The following is a 26,022-nucleotide window of genomic DNA, read 5'->3' as shown; positions in this document are numbered from 1 at the left end:
TCACACCGTCGTCGACAAGATGGCTTATCTACATCTCCCTGCGGAATGGATTCAAAATCTGCAATTATCGCATCCCTTTGGTGCATCGCTCAGAAGCAACTTTATAAACCCGAAGCTTCAAGGAAGTTAAGCCCACTATGGCCTCCGCCTAGGCCATGCAGCACTTCGCCACTTCAGAAATATACGCTAGCCAAAGAACATACCGAAGAGATAATTCAATTCCAGGATGACTGGGATTTCGATGAAGCAGGCGATTCAGACTACTATCTAGGGACCAATGAAAAAGATCTCAGCTTATATGGGCCAGACGGGACAAACAATCCTCTATTGTCCCAAGACGAAAATATATCTAACTATTCCAATATAATTGATAGCCAGTTTGATTGCGTGGAGTATGGCCAAGAAACGCAAGATTTCTCAAGGGAATCCAAGCGTGACAGGCGATGCACCTCTTCTCTGGCAGACTGGTCAAGTGATTTTGAAATGCTTGTGTCGCACCGCTTCGATGAGTACGCCTCAAACGCAATACCAATTCCTGATATATCTCCCGTACTTGAAGTGGAGGAGCCTTATAGTAAAGATAGTGATGATATGTTGTGTGATCAGTTATGAAGGCATGGCTCCGTCCTAATAGTATAGCAATTTACCTTATATATTATTCAAAGTGTCTCCTGTGAACTGTGACTAGCTGTAAAGACCATCAGAAGAAAACTCAAGGGAAATGGGTGTAACGATATTTACACTAAGACACGTTTTACTAGTGCACTTCATAAGTTGCAGTAGCAAATATGGTTTATTCCAACACACAGGCGCCGAATAGGTCTTTGAAAGATGCATTATGAAATGTTTGTAGCATTAAGAGCAGCGAGGAATGCTACACACGCGTAAAGAGCAAGTCCGGCATACTCTTTAGCAAACACTCAAACAAATGATCGCCACAGATCGGCGGACAAGTTTCGAGAGGGCGGGACATCAGATACTGTAAATATAGAGCAAATGTTCTACCAACGTAGATGACCCCTCAAAGCTTGCGCTCTTTCTTCCTTGTAGATGTATTAGTCTGGTTTTGATATCCGTAAATTTTCCCTCGGATCAGCGGGTTTTTATTAGTCGTGATAGTCGGCAGGTTCAAGTATCCGAAAGACCTCATCGAAGAGCTAGAACACAACACATGGACAGGACACATCACGTCCGCCTCTGAATTTTGTAGTTGCCGGTAGGTCTCCACAAGTGGGCACCGGAATCCTTAGCCGTGTGATCGAGTTTGGATGTGTCGAAAGCTTCGATGAACTTTTCATCCAAGACTCTAGATTTTGGCCAGGAATAGCTTAAATACTCGTCAAGAACATCGCGTAAATTCCAACCTTGGAGCTTTCGAAAGCAAGCCACCACGCAGCCAGTACGATGCTATGGAAGATCAATCAGAAATAGTCACATGACGCGGAGGACCTTCGCGTACCTTTCCTTTGTTGCAATGGATAAGGATTGGATGATTGGCCTGGTTGAGTAGGATTTCAAGAATGCCATTGATGACATGGTCAGGAGTCTTCTCCTCGGGAGCCTTGTTTGCTTGGACAATAACGCGAAAGTGTGCGATTCCATGTTCCCTGAGGAAACTCACATGGCTCACACCATACGGTTCTTCGACAAGTGTGCTATGTAGCTTGTTAACTAGTTATCCACGCGATATATAGAATTTATACTAACATTATCGTTTTTAACCCCAGATTTTTGAGCGCGGGAAGGTTCCAAGATCCGGGGAAAGCACTGCGATAGATTCCTTCCACGACCTCTCCAAAATTAGGGGGTAGTTCGGAGTAAACAGGCTCGGATTCTGCCGATGGGCCTTTTAGGCGCGTCCTCTCTGTAATGCAACCTGAGAAACGTCAGCTCGAAAGCTAAATACCGCGTAGTTGCATCGGCAGGACAGATACCATTTTGACCGGCAAGAGAGCTGCTAGAACTTTTCTGAGTCAAAGGAATAACCATTGCCATATTAGCCATGATATAAGATAGCAGGGATCACTGTATGCTCCAGCAGTCTTCGAACATGGAAGGGGCGGATGCCCCAGGGCGTATCAACCAGAACGCAAGGACCGTCAACAAAATCCCCTAGAACTCCAACCGGTTTCAAGTGAAGCAAAGGCCAATTCAGAGCACAGTAGGTGCTGAGAAGCCCTCCAGCGAAAGGCAAAGGAAGGGAAAAAGAAGGGAAAAAGAAAAGAAAGAACGAAAAAAGGGTAGTCTATGAAACTTGAGAGAGACTTAAAGAAGTCTAACTCGAGTTTCAAATAGACGATGAGCTTTGAAAGATAAACATTTTGACAGAGTAGACTTTCGAGGTAGCTGTACTGTAAAGACGTTTAAACAAGGGACCAGGGAGATTTCGCGACAGCAACGAACAGTCTGGGGGAGTGGAGAAAGGAACAAGACTGTTGCGCTTTTGCACCTTTGGGGGCGGTGAGCTGATTTGATGGGTAAAAAAAAGCTGCTCTGGTAGACTCTTGCCGTCGAAGTCCACTACCAGGAAGCAACCGGCCTCAGAAAAAAGGACAAATGCTCAGAAGAAGAATGGGAAAGTGATTTATTGTTGGACAAAGCGGTATAACTATCCACTTTCCGTGACGGGAAGCGTTTAAAACAAAGAGTTGTCTGCAGGTTCTCTTAGTTCCGAAACAACGCCGTGAGGTGGAGTAGGGAGGAGTCTAAGTTTTCTTTTCGCTTTGTTTTTGGCCGTCACAGTGCTGCCTGGAAGCCCTATAGCCATCCTGAACCATGGTAGGAGCCATCTGGGACCAGTTCAGGGAGAACCGAGGATCCGTAACAGTAACGACAAATTCCAGACTCATCTATCTATCAACAATAACGTGCAAGGGCTGTTAGACTCTCGCGTGAGAAATCCGAGGACTGTATCTATCAATCTATAGAGAAATGCTGAAACAAAATTTAAGTGCTACGGTATGAATAGAGCACTCCCTTGAGAAGGGTATAGAGGACAGACCTACGGGGCTTCTTCCCCTAGTCCAAACATCCGAACTGAATTATTCCAGGCACTAGTACATGAGGGATTAGCAATCTGTAACATGAAGTTATGGAAGAACTTACGCTTCGCAAACTTCCTCAACGGTGATTCCCTTGATCTTGGCAATAACATGGGCGACATGGGCAATGGCCGCAGGCTCGTTGCGACCCTTCACCATACATCCTTTTTGCCATTTCTCCTTTTTCACAGCCTTTGGTAATGCTGGTGCACCTTCTAAGTATTTGGAAGAGGCATGAGAAGGGCGAATTTCGCACTATAAAAACATCATCGTCAACGAAAGGGTTCAACAGAATGATAGGGAACAGACTGTCTGCATACCCAAGGGCCATCCGTTTCTATTTGAAGTTGTTCGAGAGGTATAACCTTCACTACCTCTAGGTTCTCCTCAGTCTTTAAGCTACAGCCGTTTACGCCGATGTCTAGGCCGAGGGCCACCATGCGTTTCATCTCTTCAAGAGTCCCAGTGAAGCTGTGCACGAGGCCTTTCTTGGGAAGCCTTTCGAGCCTAGGTGCTAACAACCGCTCAAAGTCCTCGCTAGCAGCTCGAGAGTGGAGGAAGAGAGGTAGTTGTATCTCAACCGCGAGATCCAACTGGGCCTCGAAATACTTTAGCTGGGGCTCTTTTGAGCTTAGAAACAACCGGTCATAATCGAGACCTATTTCACCAAATGCAACCGCGTATCCGGACTTTTTTGACTCTAAGGCTAGGATCCTCAGCTCGTCAAGCAATTTCGATGGGCCGCCAGGGAATTCATCGAAGAGCTTTGCTTGGCAGGGATGAACTCCAACTGTGGCATAGCAAAATCCCGCTGTTCAGGGACTTGTCAGGCTCTGTCCTAATTTTGCCACGGTGAGTTGTGGGGTGCCACATACGATATTTCTGGGCAATCTCGATAGCACGCCGAGACTCTTCCAAGTCAGAACCTGTGACCATGAACTTTTGGCATCCTACTTCGCGAGCACGCTGGATGATGTCATCCAGGTCGCTCTCGTGAACCTGCTTTCCGTGATATTCTCCTCTGAAAACAGGATCGCTAAAATTGATCCCGATCTGATTATACGGTAGTTTCCCTCCATCAGTTACCGAAAATTGATATACGAAATAACAGGGAAACTCACATCAACATATCTTAAGGGCTTACTGGTGTCACCCATACTGGCTGCAGCTAGATGTTTGGTAGAGCCTGTAGAGAATTCTCTTCTGATTAAGGTGGAATAGGGAGAATGCTGTGATACCAAGCAATTACTGCGGAGTACTGTGCATGAAGTGAGTTTAGATACGGGGAAAATGACGAAGCCCTCAGCTTTGCTTGGGGTGGAATAGCCCGCTTGTTGGCTGTAGATATTGGCGATCTCAGAACATACCTCCACTATTCCTCTGAAGAAAACGAGGTAACCTGACAGTGGTGTAGGTCCCCCTGGATCTTACACAGCTGAGGAAAGGTGTCTTACTATTCCCAAGTGTCCTGAAAAGGCTGTCTACGCTAAGAGACACATTCATCTGAAAGCACGATTCTTTTCCTGAGCACTTGCAAAGATGGCACCGTATCGAAACATTTTGAGCTTCTTGGCAACCCACATCTAAGCCACCTCATTGCAGCGCCTCTGTGGCTAGTGATTATTGATGAGTCATACAGTAACGGAGAACTGTCCGAGTCAGCCAATCACTTGACTCGGGGCACCTCCGATTCTGGTTGGGAGTGCTAATTCATTTGTTTCCTATTGGATTCCAGTTCATTATTATGAATAAATAGGAAACAGTAGATATTTTAGCCCATCACAGGTCATTGTTCCACTGTAAGACTGCCAATGCAAAGTAATATGCCCAGCAGACATGTTTCAGCCACAAGGTGCCTTCGGTAATAGTGATACACGAAGCTGTACGGAGTATCGCGTGTAGAAAAGGTCGGACTCTCCCTACCCGGGAGTTCGGCGCTAAAGCCGCTGTGGAGCCTTTAATTGTATCTTTCTCCGCATATATGAGATAGATCTGCGGAGATACCCCTCGTCACTGCTGAGACCATCTATAATAATGTGTTTATTTCTATAATTCGGCATACCCCCGTTCTTCAGGAGCTGCTAGCTGTATATATATACAAACAAACATCGCACGTTAGAGAATTGCGTCTTCCGATCGTTATCTCATTCATTTTCTGCAATTGCAGGGCCATCATCATTCGGGTTTCAGCCTATATATATATTTCCCTTGCAATGGCAGACCAGAAGCTTCTGGCAGCTCGGCAAATCTCGGGGCACAATACGCCTCAGGATTGCTGGATCGTTGTCAATAATCAAGTGTGGGATGTGACAGACTTCTTGGAAGACCATCCTGGAGGATCTTCAGGTGAGACATACACCCGCACCTAAACACTACTAACGCTGACGTGGTTACCTGAAATATGCAGTCATACTCAAATACGCAGGTCGTGATGCTACCAAGGCTTACTCGGAAGTTCATACCCCAGGTGTCCTGACAAGTAATCTACCCTCAGAGAAACTTCTGGGTGTGCTAGACGAGTCCACAATCAGCGAGGAATGGATCAATCAGCCATCTACTGAGAGCCCTAAGGTTGTTCTTGATCATGAGAAACCGCCGCTGCACACATTGATTAATTCCCACGATTTTGAGCTCGTGGCTTCAAAAACAGCCAGTAAGAAAACATGGGCATTCTACTCCAGCGCCGCAACAGACCTTCTTACCCGGGACGCAAACAAGACGTGTTTTGACCGGATATGGTTCCGACCACGGGTATTGAGGAATGTCCGTTCTGTTAATACAAGTACTAAGATCCTTGGGGTCGACAGTAGCTTGCCATTATTTGTGAGTCCTGCAGCTATGGCAAAGCTCATTCATCCTGATGGCGAATGCGCTATTGCAAGAGCTTGTGGAGATAAAGGGATTATGCAGGGAGTACGTTCAGTGGCTTTCATCTTTGTTAGTTCTCCTCTAATCATTATGTGTAGATTTCCAATAACTCTTCATACACGATGGAAGAGCTTAGAAACACTGCTCCCTCAGCAAATTTCTTTTTCCAATTATATGTCAACCGAGATCGTCAAAAGTCAGCTGCACTTCTGCACCAATGCTCAGAAAATCCCAACGTGAAGGCCATCTTCGTGACGGTTGATGCAGCTTGGCCAGGTAAAAGAGAAGCAGACGAACGTGTTAAGGCGGATGAGAGTTTATCGGTCCCGATGGCTCCAGCTAAAGCGAAAAATGACAAGAAGGGCGGTGGACTGGGACGTGTGATGGCCGGTTTCATCGACCCTGGACTGACTTGGGATGACTTGGTGTGGGTACGACAGCACACTCATCTTCCCTTGTGTCTAAAAGGCGTGATGTCTGCAGACGATGCCATGTTAGCCATGGAAGCTGGGCTTGACGGTATCCTTCTTAGCAATCATGGAGGACGCAACCTTGACACTAGCCCTCCGTCTATCATTACACTTCTTGAACTGCACAAGCGATGTCCGGAAATTTTTGACAAGATGGAGATATATGTGGATAGTGGGATCAGGCGCGGGACGGATATCTTGAAGGCTGTCTGCTTGGGTGCAACTGCCGTGGGCATGGGACGTAGTATGCTATTCGCTACAAACTATGGCCAGGAGGGTGTTGAGCATTTGATAGACAGTAAGTGACGAGCTTCTTCCCCTTTGTGCCTTTCTCTCTCGTCATTGCTCATATTACCTCAGTCATGAAAGACGAGTTAGAAACAGCTATGCGCAACAACGGAATCACCACGCTCGACGAGGCGGGTCCACAATTAGTTCATACGGCCGATATTGACCACCTAGTTCCCGAATCCCGTCAACACCCATATGCGCGAAAGGTTGCCAAAGGGCGACGTTCGTTGCACCGCTCCAAGCTCTAGACAATTGGTTGATAGTCGTAGAGCGGTCTACTAATTCCCCCCTTGTCACTCTCCTCCAAAGGAACGATTCATTTCAAGAGTATCTCAGTTTCTGAGAATACTCCGTTGTTGAATAAAATACCTAGTCACGTTCATGTACCGGTCTCACGCTAGCTTATAGTGCTTCTGTTTGTTTTGCTGCTTCATGTAGGCATGATACTATGCAGATATGCCGAAAGCCGTCCAGGTGTATCAAATTAAATTCACGTTTAGACATGATTTGATAAATGAGAAATAGCGGCCAACATAGAATCTTAACAATTCAGCAGTGACATATCACAAGCAGGAGTGGGATGCCGGATGAGGTCACCAACCAAGCAATAATTTAATCCATACATGTGCTTATCTTGTAGCTGGGTGAGTTCCCCAATCAGATAGGTCAAGGGAACGAAGAGAGTACTATGGAGTAGATAGACAGATAATGTACCCAAGGGAAAGGAGAAAGATGACCATATCGAAGTTGACCACATCACCGAGGGCCAAAAGCGGAAGGTTACATACTCATCCATGACAGTAACTGGGATTAACACAGTATCAACTCCGAGCTATATAGTAGTTAGTGGTAGTAGAGTCGTGGATCATTTAGGTTCATGACTGAATCAACAAATCAAAAAGGAAAAAAAAAAATAAAGAAAGAGAGAAAGAAAGAAAGAGAGAAAAGGAAATACATAAAAGTAAAAATTAGAATTAGATTAAATTCGGTTCAATTGGAAGGAATCGATCTTTTGTCCTCGTGACCCTCCAATGGGAATGGTATGCAGAACAGGGGTAAATCATTCTCTCCACTGCCGCGTATCTCTAATCCCAGTCCCGATTGTACACTGCACCTTCGATCATGTTCCACTCATGCTATATTCGACGCCGTACTCTGAATCCTGCGCCCCCTTATACTATAACATACTGCGTATCTGCGATCCTGTCCCCATAATAATCATATGTCCTTGGATGAAATTCTGGGATTTGCCGGAATATGGAGTCAACTCCGATCGACCAGAAGGATTGGTTCCCCACTCACCGCCTCTCATGAGTCTCAACAGTTGAGAAAAACAACAGAAATTAAGATTGATTATTCCTACTGGTCAAATTCATGCGGACCCGGCGGGATTCATTTGCTATTCTTGTAAAAGGTAGTTTCTATGGAAGTTTCGTCATTCATCCCCGTTTGCTTATCATTACTCACTTAGTAAGTAGTACGGGATGGTTACCGTACGTATGTAATTTACCGCCTGATTCCCGCGGTATTTATTCCCTCGAATCATTGCGTCACCTTTAAACCATAGGAGGACGGGGAAAAGAGGATGCAGAACATTCAGTTAGTACATACTACTTAGTACCTACTACTAGTAGTATAGTACCAGAAATTTGTCTACGAATTGTAGGGCTGCGATTATTACCACTTTCGTTCAGCCACATTGCATTTCGTCCGGTATCATATTCTAGTCATGTAATTTCCCACGTCAACGGCAAAAGTACATACCTTACATATATGAATTATAACTAGGTCTTAAGTGCGGAGTCAGAGCAGGGCAACAAATTTGGTAGTCTATCAGTTCCGCGGTTGGAGATCAAAGTCATCAGTGGACCCAGGTAGGGACAGAGATCCTCTTTAACTCCGTAGAAGGAGAAAAGATCGCCTGTCTGGCCTAAGGCCTTCAAATGATCGGATTGGTTCTATACGCCACGCTAGAATTCCCTCCAAGGTGTTACAAAGTAAGTTTGAAATATGATGATTTTCGAAACTATTATTACTATTATTATTATGAAATCAATTTACTTCGAGAAGCCGACAAACAAGCACGAGCGGAGAGAGGGGAAAACTTAGGGCATACTGGCGTATCAAGCTTCGGTGTACCGGGGGTGACCAATGTTAACGGGCAACGGCGGCCGGGATGCGCCAGTGTTTTCGTGATCATCAACTGACCTTTCCCCGGTGAAGCGAGGTCATAGTCATAGAAATTCCTGGATTGCCTGATCGATTGGCTGTTTTCCCACCCGTAGTGCCGGGGAATATGCATGTTGGTGCATCCGATCCCAAGGTCCACGGGTGTGTGTTGAGTGTACCCCATACTCTTATTCCTGTTGAAGACTTGATATGTAATGTATGAGCATTACTTGGCCCTTTCTTTTCTTATTCCTCTCCCTCTCTCTTTTTTACCCCTCCTCTACCCTCCTAAATTCCTCGCACAAATATAAATTCAAGCGAGAATCAACACTACGATAGCATACTGAGTACTATTGAAAAACAAGAAAATAGTTTGTTGTATGTATTAATTACATACCCAAATTTGTGTCCCGCCCAGACGACACCATCGATCGATCCCTTTAGTCGGGGAATTTAGTGAGTTACTACTCTTAGTATCCCGCCGACTGGGGCCAGACCGCCCAGAGTGTCGTCCACCGGAAGGGAGAAAGTGGATAGCTCACTCATCCCCCCAACGGTTCCTGCAAGCATCCAGAAGTACAAGTACTGACCTCCCCTCGACTGCAATTCTCTTCCTTCCCTTTTCCAGTTCCTTCAAATCTAAGCGTTACTACTTCTCATCTTCGGATTCTCTTTGCTTGTCTTACACATACATTCTACTTTGTATCATTTTACACTTTATCTACCTTAATAGTATAAGTATACCTATACTTATACTCCCGCGCCTTCCTGGCATCATCGTTTTATCAACTTTCAGACCTTTATTTTTGAGCGTTGAACATAACGTATATTCAGCCCATCTACCACACAACGCTCTTCTCAATGGCAGCCCCTCGTTCTACTTCTTTGCGCGCCCTCCGCGTGCTGTCTCAGCAACATAATGCTACACCCTACCTCCGCCGGAGTTTGCACATTACCGGTGCCCATTCCGCACAGCCTGCCAACGTTACGGATCGTACGTCCTTGTACGCTACTCGCAGCTTGGCAGACCTCCAGAAGGAATGCCAGAAGAGGCATCTTGGAATTAGTGGCAGCCAAAGTGAGGTAGGTATCCATGATTACAAAACCCATCTTCCTGTAGTACCCGAATTGACCGTTTCATCTCATTGCAGCTCGTCGAGCGTCTTTCCAACCATGACTTCCTTCAGTCCCGTGCATTTAGCATTGCCATGAGAAGAATCAATGGCAGCGCCGCTGCAGAGTAAGTGGTTATCCCGTACCTCGGTTGAAAGAGCTCTCAGCGCTAACATCATTCTCCACTCGAGTAGATCTATCTCCACACGCCAGTTCAACACCTCCCGTGCCTTAAAGGCCGTCAATGACTCATCCACCGTGGATTTCGCATACTTGCCGTCCATGGATGAAGTCTATGCCCCTGCCCGCTCCGCCGAAACACGCATTCCGATCCTTTCCGACGTTTACACCAACTATGACTCAACCCAAGCCTCGAGTCTGCCCATGAAGCCCCAGGTCTACACTATATCCGGGGGCGGGTCCGATGTCGCAGTCAGCCCCATGGCTGAAGTTGTTGACAACAACTCGGTGGATATCGACCCATTCTCCCTAACCGAGACCGTTGGTAAATCCCGCACAGGTGCAGAGCAGTGGAAGCAACAGAACGAACCCGGTGTGCTGAAGGAACTGTGGACTGGGTTTTTGGAAGACATTTTAGGTCCCAAACAGCAAGGTTTGCAGAAACAGCACTGAGCTGACGAACGTTATTTGGATTTGTTCTATATTAGCGATGATTGATATTCTACTGGAGTGTTATTTCTTTCAATTTCTTTGTTCTTCCTAATCATCATGATGCTCAATGATGTTCTACCTTTGATCAATTTGATGACACTTGTCCATTCACCAAATCAATTACTTCTAATACCACAAGTATGCAACTATTTGGACTGGTAGATAAGAAGATTGAAAGAGGCACACCTCACCTAAAAGAATGAATGACGTAGATCGTCCACTAAGAAACCAACCAATCAATCACTCCATACCCCCGAGCCTTAAGGTACGGATCAACCCTAATACTTAACCTAGGTACAAGCACGAGACATGCTCCTTCGGCATCCGGGAACGTTTCAACCATTTTGAAAATCATGATTGATGATGATCGGGTATACGGGGTATTACTCGATGGGGGGTGGAGTGATTAAGCTTCTCCGATCTGTTCCGATAACTTGAAAGTCACCCCGGGATCTCCATCACATGTGAACCGGGGATTATTATTCTTGTGCTCGTGTATAACCTGAAACGTGGGTCTATACATGCTGCATGTTTACTCAACTATTCGGTGATTTCCCATTTATTTACTTGGTTTGACATGGCTTTGAAATTAGTATGCATTGGCCGTAATATCCTAGGCAATTACGGAGTACTGAGTACAGGAAAAGGCTACGGATTAAACTTCCAACGGACGGATCATAGACTCGCGTCTAAACAGGTTGATTAGTTTAGATCAAGGAAGGATCAGGATTCTGACCCAGTGCGTCTGTAACAATGGTACCTTTGAATGTATGAAGAAAGCAGACGCTTCTTGCTGGGTGCCTTTGGACTGTACCTACTATATAGCTGTACCTACTCTCCAAGAAACAATTACAGTGATTTGAGTAGGTATGAGATTTTGGTTTTAGTGAACTGTAAAGCAACCATTTACGTATTTTCAGCAACAATATGGCACGATATACAGTTGTCTTCGGATCATGGTGCATATGTACGGAACTGTTTACGCCTATATCTACCTATGGTACATACATAGTAGGGCTTGTTCTCGTGATTTAAAATCAAGATCATTGCCGACTGACACATGTCCATAGGCTGTGAGCTTTTATCATTTTTGTTTCCTGTTTACCGATCTTACTATGCATTGTTCACTAGTTAGAAGGTCGCACATAGGTTCGTTGGATGTATGCTATCTATCGTTAGTATTACAGTAATTTGAAGAAGTATCTCAAAATCCCGTACGGACCTTATGATTGGCCCCCGCATTATACGAAACTCAAAAGATTATAGATTGAACGTACTTCCTTCCACATTCCATTACCTGAATGTCATTAAAAAGCGACAATAGTAGCATTAGAATCTCCCTAGCCTATCTACCAAGATTGGAGCATCTGACAATGTTAAGGTCAATCTAGCCCTCGATAGCATTAGACCTCACATGAATACTAGATAGCCTAGTTCTATCTATTGTCTAAGATGTAGAATGACATAAACACATTAAGAGAAAACCTGCAAGGTAAACGGACCTGATTTATTGAGCTTAGTTAGCTTTATCTCATACTCTACCCGATTCCTACAATTATACTTCTAAATGGGAAACTGAGCCAGCCAAGGCACTTGCCAAGATATTCATGTCTTCGAGGTTGTCTACTCTTCATGGAAAGATTATAGCGAGACCTGACCATTTCCTGTATCCTTATGCTTCAAGAAACCCTAATCAACAGCATGGTGGACTCAAAATAACATCATATATCGACTCGATGTACCATGAACGTACATCACGAGCGCTTTGGTAGAAAGAAAGACTAGCTTTGGGTGTAGAATATCTGGTAAGATATTCGTATGAAATGTTGGCTGGGGATTCCGGCTGTCGGTCCTGATTAGACCAGCCAGTAGGATGATCCGGCCGACAAGCATTTAGGTGTTAGGGGTAAGGATAGCTGTAGATAGTAGGAATAAGAATCATCATTTGGATGAGAATGATCTCCACATAGTGCCTTAACATGAAACGATATCAAAATGACCAGATTGTTGACACCTATCAAACTATCTAGAAGGCCTATCTAGGTGGGAATTATGAGGCCTTTTATATGTGGTCCGATTACCATAGTATTCAACAATCCATATACTTCCGCAGGTGGTCGATCCACCAGGCATATCTCAGGCGCCCGCGATACTAGGTAATTTCATGGGTGTATTCAATATTGGGTCGGTCAACGATTATAACAGAAGTTGCTACATAACTGTAATTACAATAGAGACATAAATGTAAAGGAACAAGTAGTTTTCTTTTCCAGCACCTGGGGCGTTGAAATGAAGCGTATGTCGCTAAATATTTCCCAGATCATTCAGTGTTCCCAGTTCTTCTATCACCATTACTAGCATCATGTGCTCCCAGATTCATGTCTCTTTTGCTTATGCCTAGTATTGTACTACCTAGATTGAAGCCAGGGCACGTCCATGAGGCCGACCATGGCTAAACTACAGGCTTCCCTCTAATAATAAGTGCATAATAACGCGTCCTCTTTCTTGGGACGAGTCCTAGGGAACCCCTTCCTATTGGTCTTGAGACGGAAAGTGGATTTTCGCGATTCTTTCAAGTTCATGTCGTGCTCAGCTTCTCATTGGTTTAGTAGGGGTGAAATCATTTTGACGTGAAACGTGACTCACGATCACCGAGTGGTGACATATCCATCCGTAACCTGATATATGAGAGCCTGAGGAACCTAGGCTGCTCTGGCTTCAATATTGATCCCGTGTACTTATAATAACCTGGTATGGTAGTCTATATATCGAAGAAAGAAGCAAATGCAGTACACTTTGGTTAAGATGGCTCCAAACTATGCACCTAGTAAGAAGCCATGACATCAGGCAGCAAGAGTCAGCTACGAAGGTCTTCACCTAAACCTTGTCAATTTAACAACTGTTATTCCACATCTAACAAAATACAAGATATACCAGCGAGCTCACCGGCAGATAACACATTCGTTTCAAATACTAACCTAAACGAAGACAACAAATACTCTCTTCGAAATACAAGACCTATTTCCCAACCAACACCACACACGCTGGCACCAAAGAACCAACAACGCCCACACAATCACCAACAATTTAGCGACATATCGATAACCTGTAAACCCTTATAATACCTTCGCATGCAAATCCCCTGAGTACCACGATAATCAGCCCGTCGACCCCTACTCCCCAACTCCAAGCTACGAGACGCCAAAATAGCTCCTTATCCTTGATGACATGCAAGTGTGGAAAGGACAGCCGACATTTTACTAGCTCTTCCGTTACCACTGGGATGAATCTTCTACACCTCATGAAGTTTCTTTACCTGTACCAACAGCGGCAGGTTTCAGATATATGAATGAACTTGAATGCTCTGTTTATGGTAACCGGAGGGCTTGTTTGGAAATTTGTGTGTATTCACTTATAGTGAAATACCGCTGGAAGCTTTTGACTGGGGAGAATAGGTAGTGGATACTCTGAAAATACATCTTTCTGTGGTTGCGACGTAGGTTAAGTATCTAGGTAAAGAGCTTTATAGTTGGGGTGAAGAAGCTGGGTCTGGTCCGATGGCACGTGGCTCGGGGAGAGGAGGTTCGCAGTGGAAAGAAATTTGTGGTTTTTAAGAGGAGAATTGAAGGCTCTGATAAGAGAGGTTCAAAGAGCTGGCTAAGAGCGTGCTCAGAGAGGAATTGAGGGCGATGGCAATGAGGTGGAGCTAAGTATGACAGGTATTGCCAACGGAATGTAGAATACAGAAATATAGATGGCGAAAGGATTCTTTGCCGGCGATACTTTTTATCCTATCTTGACCAGCTTAGGATGCTACGTTCGCCAATCCCTCTTGGAGATGGGTCGGATTCTCCAGATACATTTTGCTTTCTTTCTAGGAGCTAGGCGCTCAGTGGAGTAGGGCATGTGTCTCGGAGTGCTGAAGCCTGCCGGTCGGTGGGATTGCCGCCACGTTTGCCCAGTTTCGCCCTCTCACACCTTGTACATGTATTATACTATAGAACTAAGCCAACTGTCTCCCCGGGTAAAAGCTTGTCCGTTGGGATTCAATCCTACGGTGTCATCAAGTGCTCCAGGGAACTGTGCTGATGATTGTCCGAACAATTAATGTGAAATCTTCCCTTTCATGGAGGGCTTAGTTAGACTTCCTATAGTTATGAGAACGGGTTGACTAGCAACCAATATATAGCTGCTGTAGTCATGGTTCAATCTCAATCCGATAAGCTCTGCTTAGGAGTAGCAGCTAAAAATCAATCATTATCTTAAAGCCCGATCCCTCCATAAAGTCACCTACAATATTGTGAATTCCGAGCAATGGATGATAGGGGACGACCCTCAGTCTATGGAGGATAGCTACGGAATGATGTATACAGCAGATGCTAAATGGCACACCTTTGATGCCTCATGAATAGGATAGACTCACGAATATATAAAGGGTGTAGCGACTCCCCGTATTGAGGAGAGTCGGCAACTCCCTACTTCCCTTAGCTTACCGCTACTTGCAATCACAGTATTAAATAGCGAAGCATCATTTATTCTAAAAATATCAGGAAGCCATCTAGTGAACGCATTGCCAATTTTCTCTTTGGAGATTCCAACAGACTAGGGTAGAAACTAGTTCTATTTCAACATTTCAATCTAAACAGCGTACAGCACTTGGACATTTCTTTACTGAAATGTACATATTCTCAATTAGCGCAAATGGATAGCCTGGACTTAAATATATACATTCAATAACTATCCTGTAGAAGTTTCTTCATCCGTGCTTGCTCATACAATAAGAAACCAATTTAGATGTCTACTTGTTGGGTATCTATAGTAGGGAACATTCTTCGTTGCTGCCATTCATCCATTTTAGTTCGCAAACATAAATTGCATTCACCTGAGGAAATGCCGTCCAATTATTATTATTTATAGACATTGGCGCTCATCATCATATAGTAATAGAATCATTTACTTAGCAATAATAACGGGCATTTATAATAGTGCTTTGACCATCTCTTTGTCGACGCGCCCTTGCTAAGTCTTTCTACCGAAACTGTTAAGCGATATATCAATCGTTATTGTCTTTAATTTTTCAAGAAAAAAGAAAACAGGCTTGTCCTAATCTTTGGTAATTCTTAGTCAAAGATTTCTTCAGGAAGGAAGAAACCAAGAAGCCTTCCAAGAAAAGCAAATTCGAAGTGGATAAAGCATACCCAAAATAGATAGACTCTTTTAATGTCTCGATTCTAACCTCAAAGAACACCGGGAAGGTGATAAAGGGGCTTATGCTGACATGATATTGCTAGGGCATACGGAGGAGATCGTATAAGATTTCTATTTTTGAGAAGAACAGCGTTTTCAAACCAAGAAGAGACATACTTTGTCTGTAGTTTTGTGTTCAGCCATGAATCCCTTGCCGTCTTCTCTCCAAATTTGCGCTGGAACTAATAGAAAAAGCCACTTTAGGAAAAGGACGAAACCAAACCATTATCTTTGGCCTTTGCGATCCTTCCGCAGATATAGATGGTAGGTGGAGGTTCCATAGATCTGATAGCTTTGAACTACCTATCTATATATATTCACCACGTGAGAAAATCACATAGAGAATTTAACCCCAGTTTATTTATAACACTCAGTATAGATTGAAGTTGGTTCAATGATCTAGCTAGCGTACTCCGTACTCTAAATATAATTAATCCAAAGAGCGTAGAAGTTATCTTGCGGGTATATAAGAATCTAGAAGGACTCGGAGAGAACATAAATTCTACTTATGAGCGAAAAGGTGACATGTACGCTGGGCCGGATGTGTTCGGAAGTGTGCACCTTCCGTCTCCTGTGTGAATTTCTTTTGCTTTTCCACTCGAGAGCATGGTAGTACTCTGTGTCAGAGACTGCTCAGATCAGAATAGAAAATATCCCGAGATATGTTTCACTCGACGGCGGCCATGGTGTCACATTTGAAATTCAACTGCGGTACTCGGGAATCGATGTTGAACAGAGTTCACTAAATGGGCCCATCATGGAGCAAGTCAAGCCAGTGTCTGACATTATGTTAGCAGCCACAAAAAGGGCCGCAGCCACTGACGAGGCGTATAACGGACGCCTCCCTCCTAAGGCCGTGTACACCCCCCCCACAGTAACATTGGGAATCGTGTCAAAAAAAAAAAAAAAAGGAAGGGCGGTGGGGCGGCGCCTGAGAGTGCGTCAGCTTACAGTCTAGAACCCGACATGTTGTCGATTGATCGATCGTGCCTCGGGCCTGCTTTGTACAGCGGAGGTCCGCGGTTCATGCGAAGAAAAAGATAGATCAAATGGTTGAATGGACTACTCTCATGGACAGAGAAGAACAGAAATCACCTATTTGCACGTTGAACGAGTTGAAGAGTTGCCTTGAAAGGTGGATCAACAACTGTCATGCCAAGAGGAGATTTTGAAACATTTCCGAAGCTGGTAAAAGAAGAAAAATCAAAAAGTTGCCCCTGTTGTGGTTCGTACAATGGTTTCAAGATCGAACTCTACTACTAAAGAGTGTGCGAATCTATTCATTGATTTGATTGATTGATTGATTGATAAGTTTCCCCCGTGTTTTCTTTGTTATTTTTTCACTTCCATTTGCCTTTCAAACCACTTCAGAACTCGCAGATCAAGGCCCAATGATGCAACTTCATTCAGGGGATCGACTGGGATTTTTTCTTTTTTCTGAGTCTTTCTCCCCTCTTCAGCTCCACCTGGTAGCCTTGGAAGAAGTTCGGTTCAGCTGTAGATCGGGGCCTAGAGCAACGCCGATTTCCTACGAGGGCCACTCAGGGCTTTCGATTCCCTTTTTCCAAGAGCTTGGCCGTTGACTAGTATTTGCTCCCTAATGGTCAACTTCCCTGGCCCATGCCTGCCTGCAGCAGCCGGTTTCTTTATACCTTCTTCCCCTCATGGCTATCGCTGCATAATATAATACTTTTTATCTTTTTATGTCCAGTTTCATCTTACTGCATTTACTTTCTTCTTATTTTGTTTTCTAATCAGTTCATTCATTTGCATGCAGCAGTCCTGATTGTTCCGTTTCTTTCACTGGCAGGTTGAAGCATTTCTGCGCCTTTTCCTTTTGTTCCGTTTCTATTTCTATTTCTATTTATAACTGCTGGTCTTATTCAATTGCTCATAGAACACATTACACAAGACTTGATCATTCCCTGTCTCTATCGATACTCTACTAATTCACCCTTACACTGCCGCTGCTCGGTTTCTTCCTCGAATGCGCCTGTTCACTAGTTAGAAGAATTGACCCCAGATCATGCGTTTCTTGCAATGTCTTCTCGCTACAACATCCCTTTACACTAGTGCCACGGCATTTGTGCCTTTTACCTTAAAGCTCGAGGATCCTTCTACCGATCCCGCCAGCGATAAGCTGCAGCGGCGCTTTATGCCATGGACCTTACCTCAGGATGACCAGGGTTCGTCCTCCGAGGATAACACTTTCACCCTCGACCTCAAAAAAGAATCCTTTCGCCGAGACAATACGTTCAAGATAATGTATGCAGATGATCCGACATCACCTAACACGGCGGCGCTCAACCAAGGCGGAAGTGACTACTCCTACTTTGCTGCAGCAAAAGTTGGCTCGCAAGGTCAGAAGATGTGGATGATGCTAGACTCTGGGGGTGTCAATACATGGCTCTTCGGGTCCGACTGTACCACGAATGCCTGCAAGCTGCACAACACGTTCGGTGAACACGCCTCGACGAGTCTTCAACTGACCTCCAAGGAATGGGGTGTAGGTTATGGAACCGGGCAAGTCAGCGGTGTCCTTGGAAACGACACCATCTCAATTGCCGGTATGGATGTGCGGATGTTGTTCGGACTGGCTTCCAATGCGTCGGATCAGTTCCAGAATTACCCTATGGATGGGATCATCGGTCTCGGCCGCGCGGAAGAAAGCTCATATGGCCCCTCGTTTATGGAGGCCGTCATAGAGCAAAAGGCCCTCAAGTCAAACATTGTCAGCTTCAGCCTCTCTCGTGCCGCTGATGGAGGGAAGGATGGTACTGTGACGTTCGGTGGTGTCGACAAGACCAAATTCAAGGGGGACATCACCTACACTAAGGCTCTCAGCGGCAACAATCGCTGGACCATCCCTCTCGACGATGCCATTGTGGATGGCAATGCCTGTCGCTTCTTCAACAAAACGGCCATCATTGACACCGGCACCTCCTACGCTTTGATACCACCAAAGGACGCAGCCGCATTGCATAAGCTGATTCCGGGCTCCAGCGCCTCGGGAGAAGAAAACTTCCTTATACCTTGCAACTCCACCGCCAAAGTTCAACTCACCTTCTCGGGCGTTAGCTACACGATCTCTCCCAAGGACTATGTCGGATCTAAATACGGATCAGGCTGTGTTTCGACTATTGTCGGCCACCAGATGTTCGGTGACAACGAATGGCTCGTGGGCGATGTCTTCCTCAAGAACGTATATACGGTGTTTGACTTCGATCAAGACCGAGTTGGGTTTGCCGAGCGTGGGAACTCTAGCGCAAAAACATCTTCTACGACACCTTCCACCGGAACAGACAAGACTGTCTCCGCTACTGCTGCCGCGGCCAGCTCGACTGCGACAGAAATTAACTCTGCTAATGGGGTGTCTAGCGTGATCTCCGGGCCTTATCTGCCCGTCTTGGTGGTTGTTCTGTGCACACTTTGGCTGTAGCCTAGTGTGATCTCCTATGCAACTCCCTGCGGTTGCTTTGGTGTATCTCTGCTCCTATTCCGTTCAGCGCCTGACATATCATAGCGACAAGTATAGCATTTTCTGCTGGGGTTCCGGATTTGTATTTTCTGGTTCCAGTGACGGTCTTTTCTGCATTTCTCCTCTTGGTAACCCGGCAGATATTCACTTCTATCTGCCTGTTTGATGGGGGGGCATGGTTCCGTATATACATACATGCATTCCCAGTCTTTGTATCTTCCAATCACACCGCATTGACACCGGCCAATGGTCGTTTCATAATGCCTGGATGGCCACTCTCGCTTTATCTTCCATCCCAATCTGAAACATCATTTTCACCCTCAGCTGCCCCGAGTTTCAACACCCCCGTAGTTAGTACCACATCCTTTGACTTCAGGAGACAAATTAGTCCCATCACCAACTTCTTCAAACCGAATACACTCAATCCCTCCCGAGTCCACCCGAGCATAATCCTCCCAGACTTTACCAATCAACTCAACCACCTCCCGCCGGCGAACCTCAGACCACCTCAACCTTCCCCGAACAGCATAGGAAACCGTCAAGTCCAACCCTCGACAGCCCCTGTTCAACCCATCGCCCTCTTCCCAATCCCCACCACTCCATAACCGCCAACTCACACCCCCATCCCCATAGCGAGAAACACAAACCTCCCCGCCTCCCAAATCTAAACCCCCCACCGTGACCTCCACCCCCTCAACCACAAACCGCTCAACAACCTCCTCCCCTCCTTGATACTCACGCCCAACCTTCCGAATCTCTGTAAAGGATAGCCCACCCCGTACCATCGCAAACCTCAACACATCCCGATACCTCACCCCCCTAGCCCAGGGATGAGGTAATACCTCCCCACTGGTATACCACGCCGCTGCAGCGAGGAACCCAACCAAGGCTGATAATACGGCCGATGTGTTGACTCCGCATTGCCGGAGAGTGTGGCCTACGAGAGGGCAGAGGGAAAATGTGAGGCCTGAGACGCTGATATAATATCCTAGTCTATGTGATTGCGAGACGGTAGGATGAATAGAGGTGGGGGGGGGGGGGGGGGGGGGGGGGGGGGGGGGGGGGGGGGGGGGGGGGGAGGTTTTGTTGGCTTACTTTTGTTTGCTTTTTCCGAAGATGCGGACTGTCTTTTCAAGCTTGGAATGCGGGGATTTTTAATTAGGGGTTTGAGGGTCCGGATGAGGGACGCAGTGTGGGATGGGGCTGTGATGGGGGTTGGGATGTTCGGGGATATGCGTGTGCGGCGGCTAGAAGGAGGAGTAGGGGAGTAAGGATTTTGACTCGGGCTGAAGGGTTACGGTTTATAGAGATGGTGGGGGGAATAGATGGGTTCTGCTAGGTGTTTTGGTTTTTCAATTCATATCTTGGGGTCAAGAGGGTGGTTGTTCGTACCTGGAGGGGAATGGTTGGCCTGTGACTATGGTATACAAAGTGGTGATGGTGGTTATGATTAGGGATAGTATGAATTGGTCTGATAAGTAGTCTGGTTGGGGTATTCTTCTTGCTTCTCTGGGCAAGTTGTTTCCCATGATGAAATCGTGGTATAGTCGTTCAGTCGGTTAACACGGGGTCAAGACACAGACAAATACAGCCCTATAAGAGAAAGACAGTTGGGCTTGAGATCATCTGGGAATGAAGGCAGCATCATTTATATCCTCTAGCACTCTCAGAATGTAACAGTCAAAGGATAACGGGGGCTAGTTTCAGGCACTAATAACAGTCAATGCTGGAGAGCCAGTTATATTAAGGAGATATATAACCGTTACATGGAAATGCTTTATGATCTCCGGAGATAGATTGCCGTTTGAAAGAAGTGGAACTTACATTAATATACTTATGGTTCTCAGATCCGCCCAAAAAAAAAAAGCAAGTTTACTTCATCCGAAGGTGGATGTATTAGTATAGAATTGTGTATATACTCTTGCGACGCATCGCACTCTAAATGCATCCCGCCATCTTTCATCAATCACAAGACCTTGTCTGGAATAAGGGTATATGCTTTCGGATATGACTCTGCGACAGTGTTAACTCTCTGAAGGAAAAAAGATGACGTAGATTTGTAACTTACCTAAAATCGATCGATCAAATTCCTCCACGTTGTTGAATCCCGCAACAGCCATGAAAATGTCCAAGTCAGCGAGCAGTGACTTCATAACATGCCGGACGCCTTCCTCTCCCATGATACTGAGCCCCCAAATCCAAAGCCGCCCGATGAAGACGAACCGCGCCCCCAATGCAAGCGCCTTCGCCACATCGCTAGCACCCCGGATTCCAGAATCATACATGATATAGATCTGGTCGCCAACAGCATTGGCGATGTTCTCCAATGCGTCAAGACTTGCGATCGCCCCATCCACCTGCCGACCGGCATGGTTACTCACCACGATACCGTCGACGCCATATTCGACACATTTTTTCGCGTCTGCAACCGATTGGATACCCTTGACGGCAAATGGCCGTCCACCTGATATCTTCTTCCATTGCTCGATTAACCAGGGGATTTTCTCCCATGACCATGCTCGTCCGTGCCAGACCGAGTCAATCCATTTTGCTGAGGCCGCGACAACGTCCTTCTCGGGGTCGATGCCCGCTTCCCGACATCGTTTTTGGAATACAGGATCCGTCAAGCCTAGATCGGCACCAACCCCACGGTAGAAGGCATAATTGGAAGTGGCCACATCGTCATGTCGCCACCCCAGCTGCCAGGTATCAGTGGTGAGGATAAGAGCGTCAAACCCAGATTCCCACGCCCGATTGAGGAGGGATAATGTTAGCTCGTCATCGTGTGGCATATACAGTTGATAAAACCGTGGTCCCTTGCCATTTGCCTCCGCAACTTTCTCGATCGGCATGCTCCCAGCCGTAGACAGGCAGTAGGGGAGATTGAGTTCGCCTGCAACCTTGGCGACTGCGGCTTCTGCCGATGGGTGGTAGATCTTGTTGATTCCAATGGGAGCAAACCCGATCGGGGCCGATACGCGGTGCCCGAAGATTTCCCTGGTGGTGTCGCGCAGGTTGGTATCCACTAGCTGTCGGGGGATGATGCGATGACGGAAGAAGGCTTGACGGTTGGCCAGATGGGTGTTGGACATTCCTGCATTGGAGGATGCATAGTACCTGAAGACATGTTAGCAGATGGGACATCCTATACCAGAAGAGATTGGAATCATACCAACCACCTTGGCTGAGCTTCTCATGAGCCAATTGCTCAAGTTTTATAGGATCTATTTGCAGCGGGTCCCGGTCAGCTAGAGATGGCTTGCTCGTCAAGGCAATAAAATATCATACCCGTGTTAAAAGGAGGTGTCTGGCTCTCGTTGAGCTTCCAGAAGTTCTCTCGCTGGTATAACGCCCATTGAGGCGTCGTCCTCATTTGAATATTTGGGTTTGCTGGGTCGCTCATTGTTTAAAGAAAACTGGATAGGATCTACCCGACTAAGGAATAACTGACAAGTTATACGCACCATTATCAACAAGTATTTGGATTTATATTTATATGGTGTATGACTTCACTTTGACGCACCACCTCGGACGAGAATCTTGGGTTACTGGTGGAGCCTGTGAGTTCAGTACTTGAGGCCAATGATCGTTAATAGTACGAATTAGGGGTATAACTAATAGGAAAATCATACCTTCGCCAACTATAGCATAGTTGGAATACCACCAAGTACTACAAAGATCAATCAAACCATGATAAGATAGAAGATATTGTGATGATGTCATCGAGCATATCAACAAAATGAAGATGTTCATCGACATGCATACACCCTAATTAAGTAGTCAAGAACACTCAATATACGCCAAAATTAACCCTAAGGTATTCATAGATACTGGAATCCCTTCCATCATGTGGTAAACCTCCGTGGAAATATTCTTTGACGCGTCCCGACATCCTCCGGAATAAGGATCGGGAACGGGCCAACAGCCCTCGGGAACATGACCCGATGCCGATTTAAAGTCTACTTTCAACTTCCTCCCGCCGGCGTCATCTAAACTTCCTTACCTCTCCCGAAACGTTCTTTGGACTAACTAAGTATTCACAATGCTGGGACTAACCACGCGACGATCCGCCGCGACCCGCTCCAGATGCTTGACATCTGGCACTAGTAACATTCTCCGGATAAGGGCAGCAGAGCGCCCATCGCAATCGTGTCTTGCGTCCAGGGACTTCCACGCCAGTCAACCCAGTGCGGCTTTCCGGCCTACGTGGATGCCTATGCGGGTGAAGACGCCGTGGATCGAAGCGTTGACCAAGAGCAGAGAGGATGCGAAGTCCGACAAGGGAGTTTCAGCGCCAGTTGCGAAGCCTGATCTGACGCCAAAGAAGATGTCGGATAGCTATTATAGTGCCGTTCGTGGAACGCTCACGTTGTTTGAGTAATCTAACTAACTAAGTTGGTTAGATTTTACCGTTAGCTCAAGATAAATGGCTTCTTGATACGTATTTGAATGCTTCCGGGCATATTAGGCAAGTAACCTGACATCTGCCTCAAGGGTTCTGCAACCTTTACTAATGATATCCCAGGTTGGGGTCTCTACTGATGGACCTGGATGCGCTAGCTGGTGTCATTGCTTATAGACACACGGGCGACTCAGTAGCCACCGTGACCGCCGCGGTGGATCGGATCACTATCGAACACCCTCTGATGGAGATCTGCGACCTCGAACTCAGTGGTCAGGTCACCTACGCCACGGGACGGTCTAGTATGGAGATATCCCTGCAGGTAGCAAAGGCGCCGGCCCCAGGGGAGCAGGCGAAGCCTGAAGATGTTCTGATTACTTGTGCTTTCACAATGGTGTCTCTTAATCCGGTTACCAAGACGTATGTTCCTCGAGTACCTGCGCATGATCCCAAATTGCATTGTACTGACGCTAGCTTAGACCTGTCAATGTCGCACCGCTCTTGGTGGAAACCGCGGAAGAACGTCTTCTTTTCAAGAAGGGAGAGGAGAACTATCAAGCGAAAAAGGCCCTGAGAAAGCGGAGTTTGCTTCAGAAGGCGCCAGACGACGAAGAGAGTAACCTGATCCATTCCATGTGGACCAAGGAAATGTCATACCTAAGTATGTCACTGCTTTGTGATAGAACCCGTTTCGAATTTCGACAACTGATATCACGTAGACCCCCAATCCCCAGCCACAAGACCCTCAAACATGGTCTTCATGAGTGACACCAACTTGAAATCGGCAATGATCATGCAACCACAAGACCGCAACCGTCACAACTTCATGATCTTCGGCGGCTTCCTCTTGAAACAAACCTTTGAGCTTGCCTTCTGCTGTGCGGCTTCCTTCTCTCATGCTCGACCCAACTTCATCTCCCTGGATCCCAGCACATTCGAAAACCCCGTGCCCGTCGGTAGCGTCCTGTACCTACGTGCCACGGTTGCTTATACTGAGCCTCTCGAAAGAGAAGGTGCGGACAGCAAGTACACAAAAGTCCAAGTCCGTGTGGACTCCAAGGTCCGGGACGTGGAGCACGGCACCAAGAAGTCGACAGGCCAGTTCAACTATACCTTCCTGGTTGAAAAGGATATCCACGTCATGCCGAAGAGTTACGGCGAGTTTATGCTGTGGACGGATGCTAGGAGACGATCCCAGAATGCGGCGGCATTGGCTCCTGCTGGGTCGAGGGAGCCTAGTGCTCTTAGGGGAATCAAGGATAGTGTGACTGAGTAATTATTAATCCTTGTAAAATATTGTTATGTAGATTTTATAGACTGTCCCACATGTATACATTCATCATCTGGGTCACATGACATACCATCTCCGCACTGATGGAGGCCAGTCGGATCTTATCTTCAAACCCCATCTTAGACCCCTCCAGATACATAGAGAGCGTGCATGCCAGTTTCTATCGCGTATACATAGAGCATTTGCACATCAGAACCTATTAACTTAATACCTGCGGCCGCTGAAAATGAGCTTGTCCTTCCAAAATATCTATCACCTTCGCCGGGTAGCAGACACCGCCGCTAAATCATGCTACGTCTGTTACAAGCCTTCAAGTAGCGTGTTGATCACGCCCGACAACAAGGTAATTAATTCTTTTCTACGTATAGCTTGGTTAGAGTAGTATGATATTAATAACGTCATCGAAGGACTTCTTCTATGTTTGCCCTATTCACCTGAAGGACAGGCATTTCTGCACTCCTATCGTTGATACAGAAGAGCAGGAAAAGAAGAAGAAAGAGGAGGCATTAGCGCAAGAGATCGAGAAAGTGAAAAAGGAGTACGAAGAGAAGCAGAAACGGAAGAAAGGGAAGGCAAAGGAGAAGAATTCGGACGAAGAGTCAAAGAAACAAGAAGGATTATCTAACACGGATAAAAAGGAGGGTCCGAGTGACGAGAAGGAGAGAGACGATAAGGTCTTTTCCCTACCCTATCCTACCTCCCCTACCATTGTCTCTCTCTCAGCCCCTAACAATCGGGCCCTGAATGTGAAAAAGAAAAGAAAAAGCCAGCTGATAAACAGAAAAGATCGAATCCCTCAAGAAGTCAGCGCCTTCTGCGTCCACGTCGGATGACGGGCCTCGTATTTTCGCTCTGCATAAGTATGTCTAACCCGATTAAGGATCCTGACTCCTTTTTGCCAGCTCAGTGTTTTCTGACCGGATGGGCCGCAGAAATTTCTATCAGATGCGCATCGACAGACTGCGTAATCTCGAGGCCGC

General features: G+C 46.1%; 10 protein-coding genes across 10 annotated transcripts; 4 read left to right on the top strand and 6 right to left on the bottom strand.

The window, feature by feature from the left end:
- Nucleotides 1–1,185: 1,185 nt before the first annotated feature.
- Nucleotides 1,186–2,004, bottom strand: yphA (tyrosine phosphatase family protein; the record flags this gene model as incomplete). The annotated part of the gene is made up of 4 exons (XM_032045823.1): nucleotides 1,186–1,407; nucleotides 1,460–1,655; nucleotides 1,708–1,876; nucleotides 1,935–2,004. The coding sequence occupies 4 exons, from the start codon at nucleotides 2,002–2,004 to the stop codon at nucleotides 1,186–1,188; spliced, it is 657 nt and encodes a 218-aa protein (XP_031906673.1).
- A 997-nt stretch (nucleotides 2,005–3,001) lies between these two features.
- Nucleotides 3,002–4,198, bottom strand: BDW43DRAFT_305594 (3'-5'-exodeoxyribonuclease; the record flags this gene model as incomplete). Its single annotated transcript, XM_032045822.1, has 5 exons — nucleotides 3,002–3,053; nucleotides 3,106–3,296; nucleotides 3,362–3,852; nucleotides 3,917–4,094; nucleotides 4,163–4,198. The coding sequence occupies 5 exons, from the start codon at nucleotides 4,196–4,198 to the stop codon at nucleotides 3,002–3,004; spliced, it is 948 nt and encodes a 315-aa protein (XP_031906672.1).
- Nucleotides 4,199–4,576: 378 nt separating this feature from the next.
- On the top strand, nucleotides 4,577–7,065 carry BDW43DRAFT_13277 (FMN-dependent alpha-hydroxy acid dehydrogenase). The gene is made up of 4 exons (XM_032038205.1): nucleotides 4,577–5,387; nucleotides 5,449–5,954; nucleotides 6,008–6,677; nucleotides 6,740–7,065. The coding sequence occupies exons 1-4, from the start codon at nucleotides 5,255–5,257 to the stop codon at nucleotides 6,916–6,918; spliced, it is 1,488 nt and encodes a 495-aa protein (XP_031906671.1). The 5' UTR covers nucleotides 4,577–5,254; the 3' UTR covers nucleotides 6,919–7,065.
- Nucleotides 7,066–9,362: 2,297 nt separating this feature from the next.
- Nucleotides 9,363–10,931, top strand: BDW43DRAFT_13081 (uncharacterized protein). The gene is made up of 3 exons (XM_032038181.1): nucleotides 9,363–9,922; nucleotides 9,991–10,079; nucleotides 10,147–10,931. The coding sequence occupies exons 1-3, from the start codon at nucleotides 9,701–9,703 to the stop codon at nucleotides 10,583–10,585; spliced, it is 750 nt and encodes a 249-aa protein (XP_031906670.1). The 5' UTR covers nucleotides 9,363–9,700; the 3' UTR covers nucleotides 10,586–10,931.
- A 2,430-nt stretch (nucleotides 10,932–13,361) lies between these two features.
- Nucleotides 13,362–14,061, bottom strand: BDW43DRAFT_259375 (uncharacterized protein). Its single transcript, XM_032040087.1, has 2 exons — nucleotides 13,553–14,061; nucleotides 13,362–13,480 (listed from the first exon to the last, which is right to left on the bottom strand). The coding sequence occupies exon 1, from the start codon at nucleotides 13,925–13,927 to the stop codon at nucleotides 13,712–13,714; it is 216 nt and encodes a 71-aa protein (XP_031906669.1). The 5' UTR covers nucleotides 13,928–14,061; the 3' UTR covers nucleotides 13,362–13,480; nucleotides 13,553–13,711.
- Nucleotides 14,062–17,792: 3,731 nt separating this feature from the next.
- BDW43DRAFT_12955 (pepsin-like aspartic protease) lies at nucleotides 17,793–19,492 on the top strand. Its single transcript, XM_032038168.1, has 2 exons — nucleotides 17,793–19,206; nucleotides 19,278–19,492. Exons 1-2 carry the CDS (start codon nucleotides 17,898–17,900, stop codon nucleotides 19,313–19,315), a joined length of 1,347 nt encoding a protein of 448 aa, XP_031906668.1. The 5' UTR covers nucleotides 17,793–17,897; the 3' UTR covers nucleotides 19,316–19,492.
- BDW43DRAFT_12977 (uncharacterized protein) lies at nucleotides 19,490–20,477 on the bottom strand. Its single transcript, XM_032038169.1, has 2 exons — nucleotides 20,445–20,477; nucleotides 19,490–20,342 (listed from the first exon to the last, which is right to left on the bottom strand). Exon 2 carries the CDS (start codon nucleotides 20,132–20,134, stop codon nucleotides 19,670–19,672), a length of 465 nt encoding a protein of 154 aa, XP_031906667.1. The 5' UTR covers nucleotides 20,135–20,342; nucleotides 20,445–20,477; the 3' UTR covers nucleotides 19,490–19,669.
- On the bottom strand, nucleotides 20,405–21,158 carry BDW43DRAFT_259369 (uncharacterized protein). The gene has a single exon (XM_032040086.1). It carries the CDS (start codon nucleotides 20,876–20,878, stop codon nucleotides 20,720–20,722), a length of 159 nt encoding a protein of 52 aa, XP_031906666.1. The 5' UTR covers nucleotides 20,879–21,158; the 3' UTR covers nucleotides 20,405–20,719.
- On the bottom strand, nucleotides 21,136–23,160 carry BDW43DRAFT_259367 (L-lactate dehydrogenase). The gene is made up of 4 exons (XM_032040085.1): nucleotides 22,638–23,160; nucleotides 22,522–22,573; nucleotides 21,418–22,466; nucleotides 21,136–21,362 (listed from the first exon to the last, which is right to left on the bottom strand). Exons 1-4 carry the CDS (start codon nucleotides 22,750–22,752, stop codon nucleotides 21,316–21,318), a joined length of 1,263 nt encoding a protein of 420 aa, XP_031906665.1. The 5' UTR covers nucleotides 22,753–23,160; the 3' UTR covers nucleotides 21,136–21,315.
- A 19-nt stretch (nucleotides 23,161–23,179) lies between these two features.
- On the top strand, nucleotides 23,180–25,147 carry BDW43DRAFT_12914 (putative acyl-CoA thioester hydrolase). Its single transcript, XM_032038163.1, has 5 exons — nucleotides 23,180–23,700; nucleotides 23,753–23,817; nucleotides 23,875–24,171; nucleotides 24,231–24,412; nucleotides 24,471–25,147. Exons 1-5 carry the CDS (start codon nucleotides 23,392–23,394, stop codon nucleotides 25,025–25,027), a joined length of 1,410 nt encoding a protein of 469 aa, XP_031906664.1. The 5' UTR covers nucleotides 23,180–23,391; the 3' UTR covers nucleotides 25,028–25,147.
- Nucleotides 25,148–26,022: the final 875 nt, after the last annotated feature.

The sequence above is a fragment of the Aspergillus alliaceus genome (genome assembly GCF_009176365.1).
Source record: "Aspergillus alliaceus strain CBS 536.65 unplaced genomic scaffold BDW43scaffold_1, whole genome shotgun sequence".
Taxonomy (NCBI): Eukaryota; Fungi; Ascomycota; class Eurotiomycetes; order Eurotiales; family Aspergillaceae; genus Aspergillus; species Aspergillus alliaceus.
Note: the sequence above shows the minus strand (reverse complement) of the source record. Positions and strands in the feature narration are given on the sequence as shown.

Excerpts from the sequence above, each read along its gene's own strand:
- BDW43DRAFT_12914 (XM_032038163.1), top strand. The coding sequence starts at position 23,392 with ATGCTGGGACTAACCACGCGACGATCCGCCGCGACCCGCTCCAGATGC. Across the intron at positions 23,701-23,752 it reads CGGATAGCTATTATAGTGCC|ATTTTACCGTTAGCTCAAGA; the intron begins GTTCGTGGAACG and ends TAAGTTGGTTAG. Across the intron at positions 23,818-23,874 it reads AATGCTTCCGGGCATATTAG|GTTGGGGTCTCTACTGATGG; the intron begins GCAAGTAACCTG and ends ATGATATCCCAG.
- BDW43DRAFT_13081 (XM_032038181.1), top strand. The coding sequence starts at position 9,701 with ATGGCAGCCCCTCGTTCTACTTCTTTGCGCGCCCTCCGCGTGCTGTCT. Across the intron at positions 9,923-9,990 it reads TTAGTGGCAGCCAAAGTGAG|CTCGTCGAGCGTCTTTCCAA; the intron begins GTAGGTATCCAT and ends ATCTCATTGCAG. Across the intron at positions 10,080-10,146 it reads AATGGCAGCGCCGCTGCAGA|ATCTATCTCCACACGCCAGT; the intron begins GTAAGTGGTTAT and ends CCACTCGAGTAG.
- BDW43DRAFT_12977 (XM_032038169.1), bottom strand. The coding sequence starts at position 20,134 with ATGGTACGGGGTGGGCTATCCTTTACAGAGATTCGGAAGGTTGGGCGT.
- BDW43DRAFT_259367 (XM_032040085.1), bottom strand. The coding sequence starts at position 22,752 with ATGAGCGACCCAGCAAACCCAAATATTCAAATGAGGACGACGCCTCAA. Across the intron at positions 22,574-22,637 it reads GACACCTCCTTTTAACACGG|ATCCTATAAAACTTGAGCAA; the intron begins GTATGATATTTT and ends CGCTGCAAATAG. Across the intron at positions 21,363-21,417 it reads ATTTGATCGATCGATTTTAG|AGTCATATCCGAAAGCATAT; the intron begins GTAAGTTACAAA and ends ACACTGTCGCAG.
- BDW43DRAFT_259369 (XM_032040086.1), bottom strand. The coding sequence starts at position 20,878 with ATGGGAAACAACTTGCCCAGAGAAGCAAGAAGAATACCCCAACCAGAC.
- BDW43DRAFT_13277 (XM_032038205.1), top strand. The coding sequence starts at position 5,255 with ATGGCAGACCAGAAGCTTCTGGCAGCTCGGCAAATCTCGGGGCACAAT. Across the intron at positions 5,955-6,007 it reads ATAAAGGGATTATGCAGGGA|ATTTCCAATAACTCTTCATA; the intron begins GTACGTTCAGTG and ends CATTATGTGTAG. Across the intron at positions 6,678-6,739 it reads TGTTGAGCATTTGATAGACA|TCATGAAAGACGAGTTAGAA; the intron begins GTAAGTGACGAG and ends ATATTACCTCAG.
- BDW43DRAFT_12955 (XM_032038168.1), top strand. The coding sequence starts at position 17,898 with ATGCGTTTCTTGCAATGTCTTCTCGCTACAACATCCCTTTACACTAGT. Across the intron at positions 19,207-19,277 it reads CGCTACTGCTGCCGCGGCCA|TTGGTGGTTGTTCTGTGCAC; the intron begins GCTCGACTGCGA and ends TATCTGCCCGTC.
- BDW43DRAFT_259375 (XM_032040087.1), bottom strand. The coding sequence starts at position 13,927 with ATGAGGTGTAGAAGATTCATCCCAGTGGTAACGGAAGAGCTAGTAAAA.